Below are 22,569 nucleotides of genomic sequence, written 5' to 3'. Positions count from 1 at the left end.
CTCCACGGTCATTCTGGTCCCCAGGCTGGGCCCTGGCGATGGTTACCCAGGTTAGAGGTGCCGGGGGGTGGACAGGGTCTCACTCCTTGTGTGGGGCATTGCAGGAGCTCAGGAGTTCTCCATTAGCTGCCCCACCGCTGTGTGTGTTTACCTACTGGGAGAGGGGAAGGGCTTTTGGGTGTAGTGTGTCAGAGTTGGCGTAATGGTGCTGATGCTTTTCTAATTGTTCACAGAAGTTGGATGTGGTAAGCTTGTTTTAGGTTAGATGTGTTTGTGTTGCTGATTTCACAGAGGCAAAACGCGACATACATGCACTGTTTTTATCCGTCCAACCACCACCGCGGGCGCACACACACACACACACACACACACACACACACACACACACACCCACACCACCCACACACACACGCACACACAAATAACATCCCCTTGCTATCAAAGTTGTGTGAATGTTAGGAAGCCGGTGGTGGAGTCAACCTGTATATTTGAACAAACCCCAGGCTCTCTCCTGCTCAGGTCAGTGTTTTTAATGAGGAAGCTGACAGAAGACTCCCTAAGGCAGGGCACTGCTACTGTAGTAATAGTCCTTCATTGCTGACAGATTCATACGCACTCTTCGTTTGATGTGGCTCTCTCCCTCCACTTCAACTTTGACTTCTCCGGCTTTGGAACGTCGTCTTCCAAGGAAAGGAAACTTTTCAAAGGAGAGCAACCAGGCAATTAAGGTGCTCTCTAACTGTTTTTTACGGCTTGGCAATATCACACAGCTCCGGGTGCTTCTGTTGACACCATAACAGATATGAATGCCCCTAATGTAATACGCCATTGCTACTGTAGAAGTAAGCAGCAAACTTTTATCGAGGCAAAACACAATGTGAACAACTGCCATGTTTCACAAAATCTCGCAAATTTTAGCCACAAGAGCAATTACATATGACATAGTAAAGCTGGAAGCGAGCTACTGTCACATAACCCAGATTGGCTGGAGCTGGAAGTTTGGAGCCAAGGGTCTAGGTTTGGCCCAAGAGCAACTGAGGCTGGAGGTTGTCATTGGGAGTCTGAGAGGGTCTGGTCTGAGGCCTGTCCTCACCACTGCACCACCCAGCCCCTGTGTTTGGACAGGGTTTATTTTCAGCCTCTCCGTGGATGTTTAGCATGAAACCCTACCCTGCAATAACCACGCACTGAGCAACAGAGGGGACATGTGGCCACCAGACTCCCTCAGCAGACCTATTTCTCCTGCCTCCTCCCTCTTGCTCTACTCTGCTGCTTAGCTCTCTTTCCCCCTGCAAGGCTGCATTGCCCCTGCTGTTCCTCTGAAAACACTGTGTCCCATGGCATGAGCAAACATGTTGGGCCGTCTTTCCTGTGAACCTGTAGAATGGCAGGACCCCCCTCTTTGCAAAGCCCATAAGACACTGCAACCACCTTTCGATGTAATTCAGAACTGGTGAGACAACACACTTTGCAGTTGGCTTTCTGTGACCTTTTAAAGGTATTTTAATGGCCCTATATCTCAGCTATTCAAATAGTTGGAGAAGCAGAATAATTCACTGTGGAGTAGCTAACACACCTGCTTGAATAGGCCGCCCTCTAGTGGGTGAATATAGACACATTAACTAGGTCTGATCACAGAGATGAATAGGTTAAAATCATTGAGGCCGTTTACAGTGGAAGCCATAACCTGACTCTGTCAAATGGAAGAAGCTTGCGACACACATTTTGTCTCACAGCCTGATTTCCGGAGGGAGGGGGGTTTACCAGGCTATGGAAGCCATGGTAGAGGTACACATTCTGTCAGATATCATATCATATCATATCATATCATATTATATCATATCATATCATATCATATCATATCATGTCATGTCATGTCATGTCATATCATCTTACCAAATCATATCCTATCCTATCCTATCATATTATATTATATCAAGTGGTTCATTCTAATGTGGCAAAAAATAAAATGTTGGCTTGTGTTAAATAAGTCATTGCTTGCACCTTCTGTTGGTTGGAAACGGACAATTTACAATTTGGCAAATAATGCATTCAAGGTTGCAAAAACATGCATGTTGCATGCCATGCAGGCAACACAAATCTATGATGTCTACATCTATCTGAGTTAACCATAAACCGATAGCTGCTATATAATCTACAGTAAGGCTGCAGATTAGTGATCTCCAGGTGAAGCATAAGACGAGAGGAGGAGGCCCTCATAAGACCACTTACTCACACCCATCTTACTTTTATCATAGCTAGGGGACCTAACTACACAGCACCCCACTCACAGGTGCTCTTCATCTCCCTTTCATCTTTTGACTGTATACAACATTGTATGGAAGGTGACTGCTTTCCAAACACAGCTACTCACACACATCCAAGATGTCTGGGTTTGGGGACTGAGCAGCCATTGTCAAAGCAGTGTGCTTCTATTGAGTGGGCCCCTTTTCCCTGTCCCCCGGAGCTAGTGTAGACCGAGGTATGTATGATGTACATGTAGTCATTAATTTGAAGGGGTAAAGGTCAAACAGAGCATCAACATCACATGCACCTTACATTCTGTAAGTTAAGAAACCTTTAGTCCTGTGGGCCTGACCTGAGCAACTGCGAAACAACCAGAGAGCAAGAGAAAATATATTAGTGAGCGTGTATGTTCAATATGAAAGGAATCAGCAAAGTATTAGACAGTGCACGGTTTCAGACGGGTCACTTATTCCCTGCAAAAGTTTATCAAAGTTAATCAGATATTTTCAAAACAGACTTGTGTGTTGACTTTCAAATCCTTATATTAAAATTGGCTAATGGGAGGAGTGCGTTGTCTAACCTCAAAGTGTCGTCATGGCATCAGGCGCAAACAATTCAGTCAGCTTCATATATGGGCACAAAAGGGGGCATGCCCATATATGGGCATACTAGTGAAATCAGGGATCTCCATATATGGGCATAAAAGGGACAAGGACTGACGGATACAGATATTTCCATGGTGTTAGGGCCACCTATGGTAAAATGTGTTCGTGTGTGAGTGTAATAGTGTGCAAAAGTTCATTCTTTAGGTTCAAATGGACTGGCTGAGAATTGCATTTCTATCCTATTCAACACAAATGTCCAGTGAGTGTTAACATGATATGACACTACTCGATATGAGGTCATCAAGGCGGAGAAAGCTTCAGAGAGAGCAGATCCGCGTGACTCTGGAGTAATGATGCTTCATGTTTGCTTTGGTCACTCTCCCATGAATGGTGGAAGGTTGTTTCACACCGTGCATAACAGGCCTCAACATTCAGACCAGGAGATGACAACATTACTGTAATTTATTCCCTAAAGGGTTGTAGCCTTGGTGCATTGCATAGTACACAGGCCCTACAACTAGGGTGTGATTATAAAATTGTCCGAGGTTTTTCACACTTGCATTTTTAAGCCCTTAGCTAAGATAAACCCTGGGCTACAGAAAACGTAGGGCTAGCTTAACCTCATTTCTCATATTATTTAACCGACCGCTTATAGTAAGCCCCGGGTTAGGGACTCAACACTTGAAAAAAGCCAAGGGTTCATGTTTTTAGAAGGCAGCACAACAGACATGACCTTGCTTTTGTTTTAACCTTGTTTCACACCAGTGATACAGGTACATTTTTACACCCTCGGAGTTAAAGACTGTTACTGTGTAAGAACTCTAAAGAACCCATCTTTCATCTGACTATCAAACCAAGGTCTCTGGAATGAGCAGACTCCCATAAATGTGTGAGGTCTTTGTAAAGCTCTTCATTTGTCTCACATGCCATTGATAGTGGAATACAGTAAATATTTGAGAGTTATTGCCTGGATTGGATTAATTACATGCAGTCTTGAATTTCTGCATTGCATCCTTTGTTCCAAAGAAGTCACACAACATTAACAAGCTGTCAAGCTGTGAACTGACATGGTTTGTCTCTGTGACTTGTTGTTGGTTGCTCTAACACTTTGTGTATGTGTGCCGTGCCGTGCGTTGGTGTGTGTGTGTGTGTGTGTGTGTGTGTGTGTGTGTGTGTGTGTGTGTGTGTGTGTGTGTGTGTGTGTGTGTGTGTGTGTGTGTGTGTGTGTTGGAGCGCTGCAGTTGGAACACTGGAACTGCACACCATGAAGCCCTGTGAATTTTCATCTGTCGGAAGCTTAGTATGCATGTGTATGTGTGAGAGAGAGAGAGAGAGAGAGAGAGAGAGAGAGAGAGAGAAGGGGGCGGGGGCGTAATGGAGCTTGACTAAACCAAGCGCTTGTACATAAATTGACATGTGCAATTAGGGAGATGTACACAGTCCCCCTGGTCTGTTTAAGATCCGGAATAGTTTCCTAACAGCTTCAAGATGCCCTGTTCTGGCTTTGGTTCCAAATCTAAATCGGGTTTGACCTTGTTGAATAATGGTGCTGGTGAAGTTCCCTCTGCTCTCTTTGGCCAAATTCCAACAACACTCCATACGCAATGTGCAATGTCCTCTTACAACAAACACAGAACAAGAACTGTTTCTCACTGGGATGCTTTTTGAATGGTGAATGAAATACGGAAATGAACATGGATTCCAATTCAACAGATTTTGCAATGGGGTCATAAACATGTTTGGTTTAAGTTTCCTGTTTATGTGGTGTGTATAGAGTCAGGGCATTAAAATTGGAAGAGTTAAGGACGCAGCTAGCACGCTCAGCCTGGAACCTCTCACACAGAAATGCTTTAGGCAGCTCTCCCAGATTTGTCTTTCCCATCATTCTGTCCCTCCTCTGCCTGTTCTTCCTTTCTCCATCTCTTGTCCTCTCTTTTCACTACAATCAGATGTCCCAGGTGTGTGCTACACAAATCAACAACTCTCAAATGTTAATACAGGCATTCGCAACAAAAAAATGCTACAGCATGGGATCTAAATGGTTAAAGACAGCTGCCAACATCTGTAGCTGTGGCTGGCTCTTAATTATGAGGCCCTGCAAGTGAGCGAGCAGCATGGTGGAAAGGGGGCTGGCAGGCCGCATATTTCAGCCAAGTGTTCACAGAGCAGCTTTCCGGCCAGCCATGTGGACTCAATGATGGCGTCCAGGGGCGTGCTGCGTTCCTATGAAATATTAAATCTGCTTGGCCCCCAAGTGCGGACAGACCACCTGCAAGCAAGCGTGGCGTGCGGCGAGCAAAAGGATCAGATGTCCTTCAGCAGCACACATGCACAAACACACGTGTAGGCATGAAAAAAAAACACAAGGACATTCACCAATGTCCCCACACAGGACAGCCCTGCAGTCCTGTACAGGCGTAACTTAATGGACATACTGTAACACATACAATTTAAGTATTGAAGCAGATCAGTGAGCCACACATGAATTATTTTTCTTGATATTACTTTGCTGGGTTTCTGTTGCTAATCATGGTTGGCCCATGGTAAGGGCCAGAGCAGCTAAGCATTAATCCATTATTGGAAGGGTTTGTAGTGGTTTGTAGTCACCAATGTACCTCACAGTCACAACAAGAAATGAACCATCCCACTCTCCTCTAAACATTGAGACAGGGAAGCTGCACAAAACAGATGACAACAGAGAACTACGAAGAAAGAGAAGAACAAGAACAAGAACGAAAGAGAAGAAAGAAGAAGAACAGGGGAGTAAGAAAGACCCTGAAGGAAAAGGTGCCATTTGTAACTTTTAATGTGGCCAAGAGGACGACGGCCACTGCTTGACAATGGCCTTCCCATATGCTGGGCCTTGTTGTGTGGTCTGTCCTTGGCCTACCCTCTTTTTCCCTTGAGGTACCCCTGCCTGCACAGATGTGCAACTGTTAGGTGGAACAGCCGCTGAGGCAAGCAGCCTGCACATGTGCAAAATAAACTCAAGGGGGTGCCATGGTCATATAATATTGGGAAGAGACTGCCCACTGTAATAATCGTCTTCTTGTAACTACTGGTTCAAGATCAATTTAGGCTTTCATTGTTTTCAAAAAATAATTAGTAGTATCTCATGGTATAATAAATAACTCCCCATGTAATGATAAAGATTGAGAAGTGTTGCCATGCTTATTTTAAAGCTTAGGTTTTTCCTTCCTTCCAAGAAAAAGCTGTGTGTTCTGCCCTGAAAATATTGTTACATGGTTCCACGTTTTTCATCCATATCACCCATGCATCATCATGCAGAAGTGGATGCAAAAACTCAACAGCGGGACGGAAAATATGTAGAACAGCTTGCAAAGCACAAGGTCGGATCAGCGATTTGAGTGCTAAAAGAACAATGGATGAGCTTACAAAGCAACTGGGATAACAATTGAGTAACATGCATCCATCTAAATAATGGGCAAGCATCTCTGCTTAATTGTCTGCTAAATGCCTACATTATAAAGTGTAAATCACTAAATATTCAACAAGCAGGAAGTGTAGACACACAGATAACAAGTTTCCGTTGCATGCCCTGCCTGTGCCAAAATCTCTTGTTCTACCTCTCTCGATTGTGACCTTAACCGTTCCCACCAAGTTTAATGAAAACTTGCCCATCCGTTTTTTATTTTGACCTTGACCTCTTAAACTCTCCTCGGGGCTTAAAGGAATACTTGACAGACACCCTAAATGACTTTTTTCAATCATTTACTCACCAGGTTGTGCCTTGAATTCATGGCGAATTTTCATACATCAAAGTTTTCATACATTCCTCCACGGTAAATGAAGAATCTAAAAATGGAGAGTATTTGATGAATTGAAGTAAATAGGGGTCGAAGATCAGTCAGCCAGCCAGCCAGACAATCGCAGAGCAGAACCTCTGCCCCATATGTTTTACATGGGCCTATTATAGCGCCAACAGGAGGCCGATTTTTGCAAAACACATTTTTTGATATACAGATTTTGTCAAAATCGGTACACAGTATCTCTATAGTCATTAAACCAAACGGATCTGTCTGATTTTTCATATTCCATCCTGATTGGCTAAGATTGGCTTCCAAAGTTTGCAGGATTGCTCCGTTTGGAACAAAATACCTCAAATCATGAACACAGCGTGGTATTTCCGTGAAATTGTGCACGTACATTTCACTAGGCCGAGGAAGAAATGGCCTCATGGTGGCGCTATAACAGGCCGATTCTCGTTACTGCACCGATCTGCGTATAACTTTGTATGCACACTCCCTAGAGGCAAATGCCCTGCATTTTATCTGCCTTTTATAGCGCCACCAGGAGGCCTTCAGATTTTATCCAAATATCACCCAAATCGGTACACATGATCTCTATAGTCATGTGATCAAGACGGATCTGTACGATTTTTCATATTCCATCCTGATTGGCTAAGATTGCCATCTAAAGTTTGCAGGAGTGCCCTGTTTTGAACAAAATGCCTTAAAGTAATACAAGGCAGGTCCACAAATAACGATTTTTAGCAACCTCTGCTGGTCACTACCGTCACTCCATGTATTAGCGTAGTCCTACATTACCCAGAATTCCATTTGTTTTCACCGGAAGGCGGAAGCGTTTCAAAAAGCGTTCTTTTAATTGTTTTATATTATATACCGATCGTTTCTCTTAGCCAGTGGAGCTTTAGTTACCGTGACCTGTGTTTTCTTTTGCTGCTGTTTTTCCATCTTCAAATCCTATAATGTCTTAAAAACAGTGTGAGATTCCTTTTTGTTATTAGCGCAGTAGCTCCTGGCCAAACAGGAAACCGGTGCATTTCTGTTTCCGTTTTCCGGCCGGATGACGTCATTTTCGCGGGAAACACGTCCCTGTCCACTTTCAATAGAAAATATGTTTATAAAAGTCTTTCGGGGGTGAAATTCATGGAGTGGGTGTTGTGAAACATTTGCCACTCACAAAAGATATACAATTTAACTTCAGTTTTTTGTTTTTAAAGTTACCTAGTATTACTTTAAATCATGAACGCAGCGTCCGATTGCTGTGAAACTTTGCACGCACATTCGCACTACGTTGAGGAGCAAATGCCGCCCTTTTCACATTGCCCTATTATAGCGCCACCAGGAGGTCGATTTTTGTTAAACAAATTACTCCCACAGATTTTGTCCAAACATCACGCAAATTGGTACAAATTATCTCTATAGTCATGTGATCAAGACGAATCTGTCAGATTTTTCAAATTCCATCAACAGTGCTGGCCCACAACTTTTTCTAGTTTTGTAATTATATTTACAGTCTACAAAATGTAATTATTACATAATAGAATACATAATAGAATCATGCAATGGAGGCCAGTTGGCTATTTTATACACTACAGTAATATATTATTTTAAAAATAGGCTTTATGATTCACTTTCCTACTTACCAACAATAGCTTCAATCATCATCATGCTCTTGGAGTGGTCAGTCAAAAATGTAAGTAGGAGTCCTGAGAAGGAAGTAAAAATCATGTCATCATGATCATTATAATAAACATCGGACGACATAATGTCTCTTGCCCACTTCTTTGATAGAATAAGGTACTTTATCAACAGTTTGCAAATAGTAGCCTACAATGGTACGATTATTAATGATGTAACACAATGATGTAAAGGATTACACAAAAAGCCCTGGCTAAGGGCTTATTTCTATTGTTCTATCCCATGTATTCAATTCATCATGACATTTAAAGGAGTAGTTCACCCAAAAAAAATACTTATTGTCTATCAATTACACACCCCTAAAGCGTTGAATTCATGGAGATTTTTTTTGTTTTTGTCGAATTCCTGACCCAATAATTTGATGACCTGCGGAGTGTGTGTGTAATTGATTTTTTGGGGTGAACTACTCCTTCAAAGACAAGACAACAACAACATACAAGAAATCATCAACACTAGCAATTTCTAGCCCCATTTAGTACCTCTCCCTCCGCTATATGTAGCATCTCGGAGCTATACACCGGAGGGTGAGGTTCCGATTGGAGCTAAGCAATTTCATGATATTCATATTGTTATGTTGAGACTGGATTAAAATCAGCATCCTTGCTAACTCCAATGTATTTACACTGCATCAAAATTCTACAATTGTAGTTTTGGTGGTTGCTGTATTCATGATATGTATTGTCCGGCCCAAATAAACAAACAAGTATAACTGTTATTAGCTAAAGTGCTTTTTTTAAGGTCATTATTAAGACATTTTTGATTGGCTAACTGAAACATGTCAAAAAAATTACATTTTCACCCAGTGTCTTACGTTAGGTAAGGTTGTTACACCAACACTTGAACATTGGTCTGAACCCATGGTCTGAGACTCTCAAACATAGAGTTAGCTCTGAACTCACACCAACCCCGCGCCATCGAGATGTGTTCCGTGAGCAGAAATAACGGAGCAGAAATAAGACTTCCGGTTGACGATCTCTTCAGAATAAGAGTGCCCTCTAGAGTAAAAAGAAACCATTGAAAATCATTGAAAAACGGTTCATTTGCACATTAAAACTATAAATTAAGCATTTAAACGAAGCTATATAACACATATTATGTTTATGTGTAACAAAAACGTTTTTTAAAACAATAAAACATTATCTAAATCGATAAATGCTGTTCAAAGGACTGCATAGCCTATACAAATTGGACACTGGACCGGAGACGGCTGCCGATGCCAGCACTTGTGACATACACACGTGTTCGGGGAGACCCCCTCTACAACGCCACACTCTCCGCTAAGCGGGAGAGGTGTAAAAAAAAGTGTGGCGGGCCGTCCAGTGAGGTCAGAGGTCAGAAAAGTGCCCTTTTCTGACATTTTCAGACAATAGTGGACACTGGACCGGAGACGGCTGCCGATGCCAGCACTTGTGACATACACACGCGTTCGAGGAGACCCCCTCTACAACGCCACACTCTCCGCTAAGCGGGAGAGGTGTAAAAAAAAGTGTGGCGGGCCGTCCAGTGAGGTCAGAGGTCAGAAAAGTGCGGGGGCACGTGTGACATACGCACACATCCAGGGAGACTCCCTCTACAACGCCACACTCTGCGCTAAGCCAGACAGGTGTATTTGGAAACGTGGTGGGCCGTCCAGTGAGGTCAGGGGTCAGAAAACAGCCATTTTCAGTGCATAGACTCCACAAATTGGACGCTGGACATGAGACAGCTATTTGCCGTGGCACTTACTATTACTTACTTACAATTATAACAATCTGTTCTTGCTTAAAATTGACCGCTGATCATTCAGGCTACAGTCACAATTTAACACAAAAATTGTAGATTAATATCACAGATTGAGGTTACCTGTTGTTGTCATGTCACTGTGACGCAGTGTTAATTTTTATTTAGTTTTAGTCATAGTCTTTTGAATAACATTTAATTTAGGTTTAGTCATATTTTATTCACCTGAAATGTTTGTTTTAGTGTAGTTTTAGTCGACTAAATATAATACGATTTTAGTCGACTAAATCTACAGTTGATTTTGTCGTCAAAAATGTATTTTGGCGGGCCTTGATGGCGTCGTAATGCTACATTTTAGACTTGGTTGCATGCTGAAATTAGCCAATCTACTGCTGTGACTTCACGTATCAAATTAAATAAAATACCTTTTAAAAAGTTCTATTGATGTCACCTCCTTATGACTCCATAATAAATCAAACCTACTCATTGGCTTTTTGGAAGAGGATGTCCCAGGAAGTGCCACAGAATATCATCAGGAAGTTTTAAAGCATCTTCTGTGTATACAGTACTGTTGCGTTGACCAGTTATTGATAGATATGTGTGGATACTCCCACAAAACAGACATGGCTATGGACAAGCCTTGCTTCTATTTCAGTTTCCCAGTTTGACATCAGTATAAAATTTCAATACCATTAATAAAGGCACACACCAACATCTCGTTCTGTGTCTCTCTCCGTTCCTGAGATATGACTGATGTAACATTGACTGTGACTATGATTGTGACCTTGAGCCCTTTTTATAGGGCAGCCTAGAGATCATTTCTACCAAGTTCCATGAAAATCTGCAACTCTCTTCTATCAGGTAATGGATGTGGAGCCAATGACTCCAATCGTAAACCAATGAGTTTTTCCACACTTATTCAATTCTTATGCGAAAATCGAAGATCTACAAGCTCGGAAAAAAATTGTCTTATGGCGGCCGGGGGTCCACGGGGGTCCCCATGGTGGCCGGGGGTCCACGGGGGTCCCGTGGCCACCATGGGGCCCCCCGTGTACCCCCGGACCCCCGTGTACCCCCGGCCCCCCGTCGGGGGTCAACAGGGGTCCGGGAGTACACGGGGGGGCGGGTACTCCCGAACCCCCGTTGACCCCCGGCCCCGTGTACCCCTGGACCCCCGTTGACCCCCGTTGACCGGGGACCCCCGGCCGCCAAAAGGGAAGCTTTTCACTTGTAGATCTTCGATTTTAGAAATTAAAAATTAGAAAATTATTCTAGTGTTTATAATTATAATTCCAATATTCACATAAACTCCTCATGTTTAAGCCTAACTGAATTATATATTTATTGACTTGTATATAAATTAGTTGCATATTTTTGGACAACTTTTGCATTTAATTTGCTAATTCGCTTTCTCTGGATCTATATTTATTGCGGCCGTGTTTCCTTTCTTGCTTATTTTACATTTTAATTCCTTGTATGATTCCATGAGCTGCTGCAGTGCTGCTGTTCAGCCACAGAGAAGAACGCCACTCTGGTTTTGGGCTCCATGATTGGTCAAGTTCAAGGACTCTGCTATCGACTTTCATGGTCTTTTATAGGAATAGGTGAACTCACATTCAGCCTGGTTTAACGATCCTGGCTTGACAAAGTCACTCCTTCTCAGCCAGGCTTGGCGTTCGTGGAACTGAATAAACCAGGCTGAACAGCGCAGGCTTGTCAAACCTGGATTTTCCTTTTAAACCAGGATAATTTAATTCCGCTTTCGTGGAATAGACCCCTGGCCTGAGTCAGCATTATTACAACAATGGACAAACAATACAAAAACAATACATGTATGTAACACACACACACACACACACATCAATATCCAGTTAAAGTGCAAAACAGTGCTAAGTGCACATTTAATGGGGGTCAATAGACAATTTCAAACTGGAACAACCTGGCACTTAGAAGTGATCTAGTATAAGCCATTTAAAAAGACATACTGTACATCATAAATTTATTTTTAAAATACAATTATGTCTTTTTTTTTTAACTTGCCACTTAGAAGTGTTTTAGTATGAGCCATTTAAAAGGCATACATCATAAATGTATTTTTAAAATATATTTGTGTCTTTTAAAAAACATTAAAAATGCATGATCTTATTTTGAAGGCATCCAGAAACCTTATTTCTGCTAGCTCGAAAACCGGAAGTCCAATTTCTGCTCACGGAACGGAGCTGCGCCATCGGCGTACGACGAAGTATATCCCGAGCAGTGTTGCCATATTTTGTGAGAGAAATACGGAACCAGGTCTAGGAAAACAAGCCCAAAAGAAGCAACGCAACCACATGAGTACTTTAAAATCAGGCCAATCTTCAAGCTCACAACGAGTCGCGATGTGACGCGTTGTGAGCTTGTAGATCTGCTATTTTCAAAAAATCTTGCAATAAAATGTAGAATATTTGGACATTCTATGATTCTAACAACAACACAAATGCTCCCTGGCACAAAACTGTTATGAAAATATTTGAGAACCACTGGTTTAAATAATAGTAATTAAATGGAAGCCTATATAAGCAAGTAGGTACACTTTAGAAACAAGGCCATATTTACAAGCAAATTAAAGAAAAAGAAGCCCAAAGTCGCTTATAATAAGCCGAAATGGCAACACTGATCCCGAGTCTCCTCCCCTTTCTCTCTCCTTAAACAGGAACCAGGAAGTTCCCCCAGAATATATTTTTATTATGACATTAGTGGGAATCACCCTGGGCATTGCCAAAGCAACAGGGTTCTTTACAGTTTTCACGGCTGTCCTTGCATCATTTTTATATTATCTGGAAAATTCCGACCCGGTCTCTTTCACCAGGTAGCGTAACGTTATAAAACAACATGGATAGCCATGCGAACGTTTCTCTGTGTTCCTAATGTGGTACATAAATCAGGAATCAAATGACAAGTGGATATGGCTATCTATCGTACTCGCCTAGCCTTGGATCAAGACTATCATAGATGTATTTGATCGAGTGTGACTTTTACTCTTGTATCTATGGTAGTCTTGGGCTTTACCTCCCAATTGTCACTGGACATCCGTGCGGAAAGCCCGTACTTCTCCGTACATGTACAAAAAAAAGTTGAACATATAAAGTGCTGACCCCGTATCCCCGGATGTTAACTCGACATTAGCAACCCGTGCGCACTGTATTAGCCCGTATGCGTTTTAATCCCGTCTGTCAGATTCTGTCGGAAATTCCCTGTATTCCTCAACGGGCGGTAGTGACGGGCGCATCAGGTAAAAACCGGTATTATGTTCAATGTAAACAACAGGAAGTAAACGAGGAGGGGGAAATGACGTTCGGCCACAGATGGGTTTAAAACACATAACTATTGAAAGATACGGACTAATACTGTGCACAAATATTCTGAATGCCGAGTTAACATACGGGGATACCGGTTAAGCACCTTATATTTTGCATTTGTACATGTTCGGAGAAATACGGACCTGACGGGCTGATGTCCAGTGACAATTGGGGGGTAAAGCCCAAGACGATATGCAAATGTCAATCGATACATCTATTCTATGATAGTCTTGATCCAAGGCTACTTGCCCAAACATCCACATGAAATAAGTAACATTAGTGGATTACGCCAGAAAGGCAAAGGGTTCAGAAATCTAAGATGTTTGTCTGATTTATATAATTTGGTTAACTTGAAATATGTGAGATAAATGTGAATAGCAATAAACAATCTGAAACATCAGACAATATTATATCACGTGCATCCTCTCACCTCTGGAATAATATAAGTTGACTGGTCACCAATTTCGGCGTGACATTGACTGAATACTTTATTAACAGTTCGCAAATAGTACAGATTAATGGAGCTAAAGGATAACACTAAAAGCCCTAAGAGCTTGTTTCCATCGTCGGGTATTCAATTCATCGATAACTCCCAATAGTAGTATTTATTTATCGCTTGTGTAAGTTAAATTATATTGTTTTGGTTCCTCATAGCAGCAGGGAATATTGTATATTATATTGTCACTAATGAACACACACACACACACACACACACACACACACACACACACACACACACACACACACACACACACACACACACACACACACCAGAACAGACTCAGATGTATCGTATGTATTGTTGAATGAATCGTAATGGTTGTGCCTTTTGTTTTTGTTTTTGTTTTGCTACAAGCAGCATCATGGCAGAGGACATGAAGTCTCTGGAGGAAAATTTCCGACAACAGAATAAAAGCTGTTTCATCCTTGGGGCTTCAGGGGAGACAGGGAAGATGTTGCTCCAGGAGCTTGTGGAACGAAACCTCTTCTCCAAAATAACTCTCATTGGGAGGAGGCAGCTCACCTTCGAGGACAAAGCTTATGCTGACCTGGTCAGTGGGCAAGTCTGTCAGTTTGGTTCAACTTGGGACAAGATGATTACAGAGCCTTTTGTAATAAGCTACTACCTGTAAGGCGCAGTATTACGAGTGACAAAGAATGTGTCATTCCATTTATATGACAGTATTATAGACAGTATGAACTTTCAACAACTGTACCTCCAGGAATTCATATTTTTCAATTGGGACATTACATGCCAATGAAAACTGTGGGATGTGTGTTTATACTAAGCATAGCATTCCGTTCTCTCATCTCCCAGGTCCAGGAGGTGGTTGATTTTGAAAAGCTAGATGACTATGCTGCTGCATTCCAGGGTCATGATGTTGGCTACTGTTGCCTGGGAACGACCAAGGCTAAAGCAGGGACGGTGAGTTGAAATCAATTACTGTATATTAGGGTTGAGTTGACAGTTGACACTACAAATAAACACTACTTTATTTCCCCCCTCTCAAATGTAGTCATGGGCGAATCCCCTATTAGTCAGGGGATGTTAAAAAAATCTTGGAATACATTCCTTACCAAAAACAATCTTCACCAATGTGTTTGTAAAGGTGTCTAGTAACACATCTCACAAAGACTGAAATGCAGTCCCCCTAGGATCATTTTTGACAGCTCTTTAAAGTTGGGGTACCCACCATAACCTTGGTTAAAACAAAATCCCCCCAAAAAAATCTAAATTTAATTCTGTGGTGCAAAACAAATGCTTGCAATGGATTCAGAATCATAAAAACACCCTAGTTTGACCCCTCACATTCAATTTAGATTTTTTTTTGGGGGGGGGGGGGTTTAACCAAGGTTGTGGTGGGTACCCCAACTTTAAGGAGCTGTCAAGAATTATCCTAGGGGGACTGCATTTCAGTCTTTGTGAGATGTGTTACTAGACACCTTTACAAACACATTGGTGAAGATTGTTTTTGGTAAGGAATTTATTCCAAGATTGGAAAATATTCTGCTAATATCCCCTGACTATATAGTCACCATCACTGCCAACCCCTACTTGTTGGACTTTGTGAGGTTGTAGACAACCAGCAACTTGCTGTCCCTCCTAGTCCTGCCCCTGACCAAGCTGTAGCCAGTTGTGTTCTTCGGAGTGCCCGGCCGAGCCGGAGGCATCACAGAGGTCTCCGTGGTAATAAGCAGGAACCTTACCCCTGCTGTACCCGAATGCCCACTACAAACCCCTTTGTAACTATTTCATCATTTTGAATAAGCTACATGAGCGATTTCTAACAGGTAATTTATGACTGATGGATAATCACTCTCTTTTAAAAAACTAATGTCAAAAAGTCAACATGATATTCCATGATAAAAGGTAAATGCTTTTTTTCTGTTTCCCCTGTTTCAGGAGGGATTCATCCGCGTTGATCACGACTATGTTCTTAAGTCAGCAGAGCTCGCCAAGGCAGGAAGTTGTTTGCAGTTTCACCTAGAGTCTTCAAAGGGCGCTGACAAAAACAGTGGCTTCCTCTACCTCAAAGTGAAGGTATTTCTGCTCATGTCTCTTTACACAGCAGCGGCCCCCGACATTTTTGCACCAAGGATCACTTAGTTTCCTGTAATCAATATTTTTGTGTCACCGGTTGTTGGTGGGGTGGGGTCAAAATAACTGATAAAATATGTGGGCTTATTAAGTATTAACACACAATTAATAAAGAATTTTGCTAATTTTATAGCCACTTACATAATAGGAATATTTGATATTGTTGTCCTGTTATCTGACTTTTTCCTTGTTCCTCTATTCGTATGACTATTATTACAATTACTATTTTGTAATTGCAAATCGTTATAGCTTGTATGGAAATTCATTTCCCTGGTTTATTGCTTATTCAAAGTTTTCAGTTCATGGTTCTTTCACTTCATGCTCAAACTCCATTGACAAAGATGGTATGTGATCACGCACCAGCTAGGAAAAAGAAAGTCTCAGTCTCTCACTCTCTCCCGAAACCCCTACAAATGTTTTGAACATGTCAAATATGCCCCTGTTTACTCACAGACGGGAAATATGCTGGGTTGGGAGAATTGCATAACATTTTGGGGGGGGGGATTTTTTTAAACCAAGGTTGTGGTGGGTACCCCAACTTTAAGGAGCTGTCAAGAATTATCCTAGGGGGACTGCATTTCAGTCTTTGTGAGATGTGTTACTAGACACCTTTACAAACACATTGGTGAAGATTGTTTTTGTTGTCCTGTTATCTGACTTTTTCCTTGTTCCTCTATTCGTATGACTATTATTACAATTACTATTTTGTAATTGCAAATCGTTATAGCTTGTATGGAAATGTATTTCCCTGGTTTATTGCTTATTCAAAGTTTTCAGTTCATGGTTCTTTCACTTCATGCTCAAACTCCATTGACAAAGATGGTATGTGATCACGCACCAGCTAGGAAAAAGAAAGTCTCAGTCTCTCACTCTCTCCCGAAACCCCTACAAATGTTTTGAACATAATAATAATAATAATAATAATGGATTTTATTTATAACGCACTTTACATTGACAGGAAATCTCAAAGTGCTTACAGAAGGCAGTAGCATAAGAACAGAAAACATCACACCAATTAAAAGAAAACAACTAAAAACAATTAAAACATGGGGCATAAAGCCTAGAGGTAAAACCAGCTAAAAAAATGCTTTGCTAAAAAGGTAAGTCTTTAATCCTCTCTTAAAGCAGTCGACCGACTGTGGTGCTCTTAGGTGGACAGGGAGGGCGTTCCACAGTTCGGGTGCGACTGAGCAGAAAGCCCGGTCGCCCATGGTGCGTAGTTTGGCCTTGCAGGTGTTGAGGAGGTTGGTGTTTGAGGAGCGGAGGTTACGGGTCGAGGGCTGTAGGGAGACTAGGTCCTTGAGGTATGAGGGAGCGTTGCCGTGGATGCACTGATGTGTCAACAGGGATATTTTGTATTGGGTCCGGAAAGCAACGGGAAGCCAATGGAGTGAACGGAGGATGGGTGTGATGTGTTCATGTTTGCGCACTCTCATCAGGACCCTAGCAGCGCTGTTCTGAATATACTGAAGCCTTTGAAGGCTTTTGCTAGGGATCCCGATGAGAAGTGCATTGCAATAGTCCAACCTGGAGGAGACAAAGGCGTGGACGAGCCTTTCTGAATCTGCTAGCGTAAGTGTGGGGCGGAGTTTTGAAATGTTTCTGAGGTGAAAGAAGGATGTTTTGCATAGGTATTTGACATGGGCCTCGAAGTTAAGGTGAGGGTCCATTTTTATTCCCAGGTTTGTGACAACTGGTGAGAGGGGGAGGTCCTGTCCGGAGAAGGTGATGCTGGTTATGGGGGATGTTTTTATCTGGTGTCATGTCAAATATGCCCCTGTTTACTCACAGACGGGAAATATGCTGGGTTGGGAGAATTGCATAACATTTAGCACCCCGGCTCCAGATGGTGGGGGGAGGTTGCAATGTTTTTAATCCTTTTTTATTTTATTTAGAGAAGCCAATAATTCCCCCCACCCTTTTTCTCCCCAATTTAGTTGTTATGCCAATTGATTCCTCCCCACTCACATTTCACTGCTGTTGTATCCCACTGACTCACCTGCCAGTGGGTAACCCCCACTGGGAAGACAAAGGGCTTTTGTCCCACTATCAGACATGCAAACTTGTTAGCCTGGTAAACCCTCCCTCCGGAAATCTCATTTCCATTTGATTTCAGGAGTGAGTCTGGCCTGAACCGCCTTTCTGCAATATTCGCTGTGGGCTGGAGTTGGGCGGGAGTAATACCGTTGACTGACAACCCCTTCAACCAATGATCGTTTTTCCCCTTCAGCCAATCAGCAGTTCATTTTGACGACCTCCAGACTATGTGACGCAACGGGACTTTTGGGACGGCCATGCCCAAAATAGGTTGCCTTATTGGGATACATCCGTGTCACTCCCCGCCCCTGCCGGTTCTCTAAATTTATATTTTTAAATAGGCTCTGTCATGATTAATTGACCACATATATGAAGTTAAACAACTAAATTCTATCCAAACGATATCTTAATAGTAAATTCCGTGCCTCAAAAAAGAAGTTTGAGACCGTTTTAAAACCGAAAATAAGAAGTGACGGCACTCGTAGAAACAACAATGGCTGCCGTTCGTCTTTTGTCGGCCCCAGTCAGGCTGCACTCGGCTTCATTCGGGCTCACTCGAACTCGCCACCTGATTGGCCAACTGTCGCTGTCAATCACAGAACGATGTGCGACGACGCTGATAGGCTCGTCAGTTCGGCGTACAGAGCGAATATTGCAGAAAGGCGGTTCAGGCCAGACTCACTCCTGAAATCAAATGGAAATGAGATTTCCGGAGGGAGGGTTTACCAGGCTACAAACTTGTAGCTTTTCAGCTACAATAGCCGTTTTGAATCCAAATAGGGCAATTGTGTGACACCTGACCTGAAAAAAAACATGTTCACCTCGGGGCTGTTTGCATGCCTGCATTATTTCTGCCCAGCACTCCCTGCTGACAGCCCGCAGCCCGGATTCCCCTCCCGAACACAGGCCAATTGTGTTCGCATAGAAGCCCGACAAAGCCGGATGCACCACGGTGGATTCGAACCCATAACCTCCGTGGTGGTGGGCAGGGACTTTACGACTGCGCCACCCGAACACCCTCATGTGTTGCATGCAGAGATAGGAGTGAGGGAAGCTGTCCTACAGATACATAATGGTCAGGAATATTTAAATGAAATACAATAAAACTTTCCGCGGACCACCAACATTTCTGTGGACCCCAGGTTGGGGACCCCTGTTTTACAGGATTACCTTGAAGTCATTATTCAGATTATTTGTGTGACAAAAAGCTGCCGTCTTGTTTTTTTTTTTCAGCACCATCTGGTGGCCACACTTCAAGACAGTGATACATAGTACATATGGACAAAGAAACAACCTCATTACAATAGTTTTGCATCACTTCAAGGCTAAACTAATGAACACTATTGGATTCTTTTCCAGGGACAAGTGGAGGCAGATATTGAGGCGCTGGGTTTTGACAGATATTCCATCTACAGGCCTGCGTGAGTGATCTGTTTTCTTAATCTTATTGATTAATTATTAATGACTGTTTTGTCACTTTTTTTACTATGTTTTCTCACTTTCCTTAAACATGTTTAAAAATGCTGCAAAATGAGACATTGAGCTAAAAAATAGAAATAAAAATAACTAAAGGGAAGACAAGCATTGCTGCTGGCTTCATTTTAAGGAGCAGATGATATTAAAATCATGTTTTTCACCCTTTTTTTACACAGTATATAGATGCCAAAACATTAAACAAATAAAATATTTGTGTGTATAGTATAAATAATAATAAAAGTCCCCCAAAAATATATATAATGCTTACTAACTAATGTTAACCAAAACATAACATGCACATGTCAATGATATCACACAGACCTCATTTTGTTTGTTGCCTACCTATAGAGTGCTGTTGGTAGACAGACAGGAGAGTCGGCCTGGTGAGTGGATGGCAAGGAAGTTCTTGGGTGTCTTTTCTGCCCTAAGTCCAACAGCTATGTCTATCCCCATCCAAGCTGTGGCAAAAGCCATAGTGTCCAACACTCTACTCCAGCCTCAGAACAAGACAGAGATCCTGGAGAACAAAGCCATCTACAATTTGGGCCAGGGTGGAGGACAATGAGATGGAAAGGACAGTGGGGAATCTAGAGAAGACAGATGTGTCATTCAGCGCTTATGTCCATCATTTCTCACTATGCCTACAGCTTTAATTTTCACCTTCCACTTTGTAACCTATGACCACTAAAAGGACATTGGCGTTTTCAGTGCATTTGGACTGAACCTGGGAACGGTAAGCCTTAAAGCCACTTTTTATTCAGTGGGAAAACACTTTGACATGCTGGTGTGTTTAGATGCCTGAGTGTCTAAAAATAATGTGGTGGACTACGTTGGTAAGTTGGTATGTTTTTTCACTGGAAATTGGTGAGCCCTGTGTCATGGTGAACAGTGAACACAGTCCCTCCATGCTTTTTTTCTGTGTTGATAGAAATTCAATTACTTCTTTAGTAATATAGTGGGGGTTTTTTGGCCACTGTATTTTTCTCAGAATCATTACAGCAGTGGTTCTCAAAGTGTGGTCTGGGGTCCCCCAGGGGTTCCCCAGCTAAATGTGTTTAATAAAAATCAGTTTAACCACTTTAACCCCATCAACATACTTGAAAATATCCCATCTACAAGCTCACACGGGTCACATTGCGATGCATTGTTAGCTTGTAGATCTGATATTTTCAAAACATCTTGAAAATATGTTGGAATATATTTTGAACATTTTAACAACACAAATCTTGTATGGGGTTCCCTGCCACAAAATGTTTCCAGATGGGGTCTGTGTTTGGACCAATATTAATTTGGGGGTCCTTGACATGAAAAGGTTTGAGAACCACTGAATTACAGTATTACTCTCCTCAATAACTTATGATTCACCTTTTTCAGGTTCACCTTGAATACTTTTAATGTATCAATTAAAAATATTTTTATTTCATGATTAGCAAGTTGTCTCTCCAGCAGTAGCCTCGATATCCAGGCTTTTATTTTCCTTCGCGTTTTGCTCAAAAAGAAAGCCTGGACCAAGCTGTTGACATTCCTGGCATAGGAAGTGGGAGTCAACCTTTCATTTCGCCAACCAACCAGAGTGCAGTGGGCGTCGCTCCAAATATTGTGATGTCAGGGCTCTCAATGCTGCACATAGGGCATCGCAGTTCCCGCCCACTTCCTGGTGCCACTGCAAAATACTCAATGCATTTTTCCCATTGACTTTTCCAAAAATATTTATATCAATTAATTTAAGCCTAGAATCAAGCTATCCAGGATCCTGGTGAATCATGACCATAAAACGTTTGATTCTGTGAAAAAACTTTTTTGAAAACGGCAAAACAAAGGGTATTTATTAAATATAGTATATCATATCATTAAATATAAAATGAAAAGAAATCACAGAAAAAAAGGTTTTATGGTCATGATTCACCAGGATCCTGGATGGCTTGATTCAAGGCTTAAATTAATTGATATAAATATTTTTGGAAAAGTCAATGGGAAAAATGCATTGAGTATTTTGCAGTGGCACCAGGAAGTGGCCGCAACTGCGATGCCCTATTGGGGAGGAGGAGGGGCGCACAGATCGGTGAACCAATGGGAGCCCCCAGCTGTTTTCTCCTGAGATTTTGAATCCGCCCCTCTATGCCAGATATCAGACACGCTGGGGCAGGCTACTCCAGCAGTAATCTCTCAACAGCAGAATCTGTCAGCACCACTGGCCTAAACATGTAGTAGAGTTGTTTTTTCTTTTTCTTTACTGAATGGGTTCCCAGATTGCTCCAGCAGTACTGCATTGTGATGGCACTGTCGGATGGATGGACAGGCTTCACCTGATTCTTCTCACTCCGTTTAGTATGAGATGAGGGAAAGGGTTATCCTCGAGCCTTTCAAAATTATGTACGATCTGAGAAAGAACTGTGTAGTACTGTGTGAAAGGTGCACTTTCCTGCCTTGTAATCAATGCCAAAATACATATCATATACTGTTTAATCCAGGGAGTAGAACATATAAATGGCTGATAATTACATTATTGACTTTCTATGCAAGATTTATACTAAGGGATTGTTCTATGTTATGTTAACTTTTTCGCTGATACAAAGGGATTGTTTTCTGTGCTTGCTGTGTCATTGTCATTAAATGTTCTTGACATGTGCTTAATGTTTGTCCTCGGTTTTTCCATTTTTGACAATCAATGCTTGCCAGAAGATCTGTCTGTTCCTGTATTTTCTCCATTCATGTGTTAACTGCTTGTGGCCACCATTAAGATATTTTAATGTTCGCATCCAGAATGTATAAGTGAGTGAAATACTCCCTATTTAACTTATCTGTGAATTAAATTGTACAGTATAATAGTGTATCTTGACAATAATATGCAGCAGTACAGTGATATTGCAGTCGGCAGAACAGCCATCAACGATGTATTGTTGCCATATACATTTAACTGGATAACAATGCTCAAACTGAAATACTGGAAACCGTTAGCAGCTTTCCATAGACGATAGCGACATCGTGTGGCCATTTAGTGTCAATGAATCTCAGTCATCTTTTGTATCCGATTTATCGTTCCGTTCCATCCATCATCGAGTTAGTGCGCAGTGTTGCCATGT

General features: G+C 42.0%; 1 protein-coding gene across 2 annotated transcripts; it reads left to right on the top strand.

The window, feature by feature from the left end:
• Nucleotides 1-12,759: 12,759 nt before the first annotated feature.
• Nucleotides 12,760-22,115, top strand: LOC311036203 (oxidoreductase HTATIP2-like). 2 transcript variants are annotated; one of them, XM_084044746.1, is made up of 6 exons: nucleotides 12,760-12,884; nucleotides 14,234-14,426; nucleotides 14,693-14,800; nucleotides 15,779-15,916; nucleotides 19,370-19,431; nucleotides 19,835-22,115. In XM_084044746.1, exons 1-6 carry the CDS (start codon nucleotides 12,763-12,765, stop codon nucleotides 20,049-20,051), a joined length of 840 nt encoding a protein of 279 aa, XP_083900872.1. In that variant the 5' UTR covers nucleotides 12,760-12,762; the 3' UTR covers nucleotides 20,052-22,115. The 2 variants fall into 2 exon arrangements, with proteins under 2 accessions (XP_083900872.1, XP_083900873.1); XM_084044747.1 differs by having other exon boundaries at nucleotides 12,782-12,884; nucleotides 14,231-14,426.
• Nucleotides 22,116-22,569: the final 454 nt, after the last annotated feature.

The sequence above is a fragment of the Gymnoscopelus microlampas genome (assembly GCF_963454915.1).
Source record: "Gymnoscopelus microlampas genome assembly, chromosome: 20".
Taxonomy (NCBI): domain Eukaryota; kingdom Metazoa; phylum Chordata; class Actinopteri; order Myctophiformes; family Myctophidae; genus Gymnoscopelus; species Gymnoscopelus microlampas.
The sequence above is the reverse complement of the archived record's forward strand: the minus strand, read 5'-3'. Positions and strand labels throughout refer to the sequence as shown.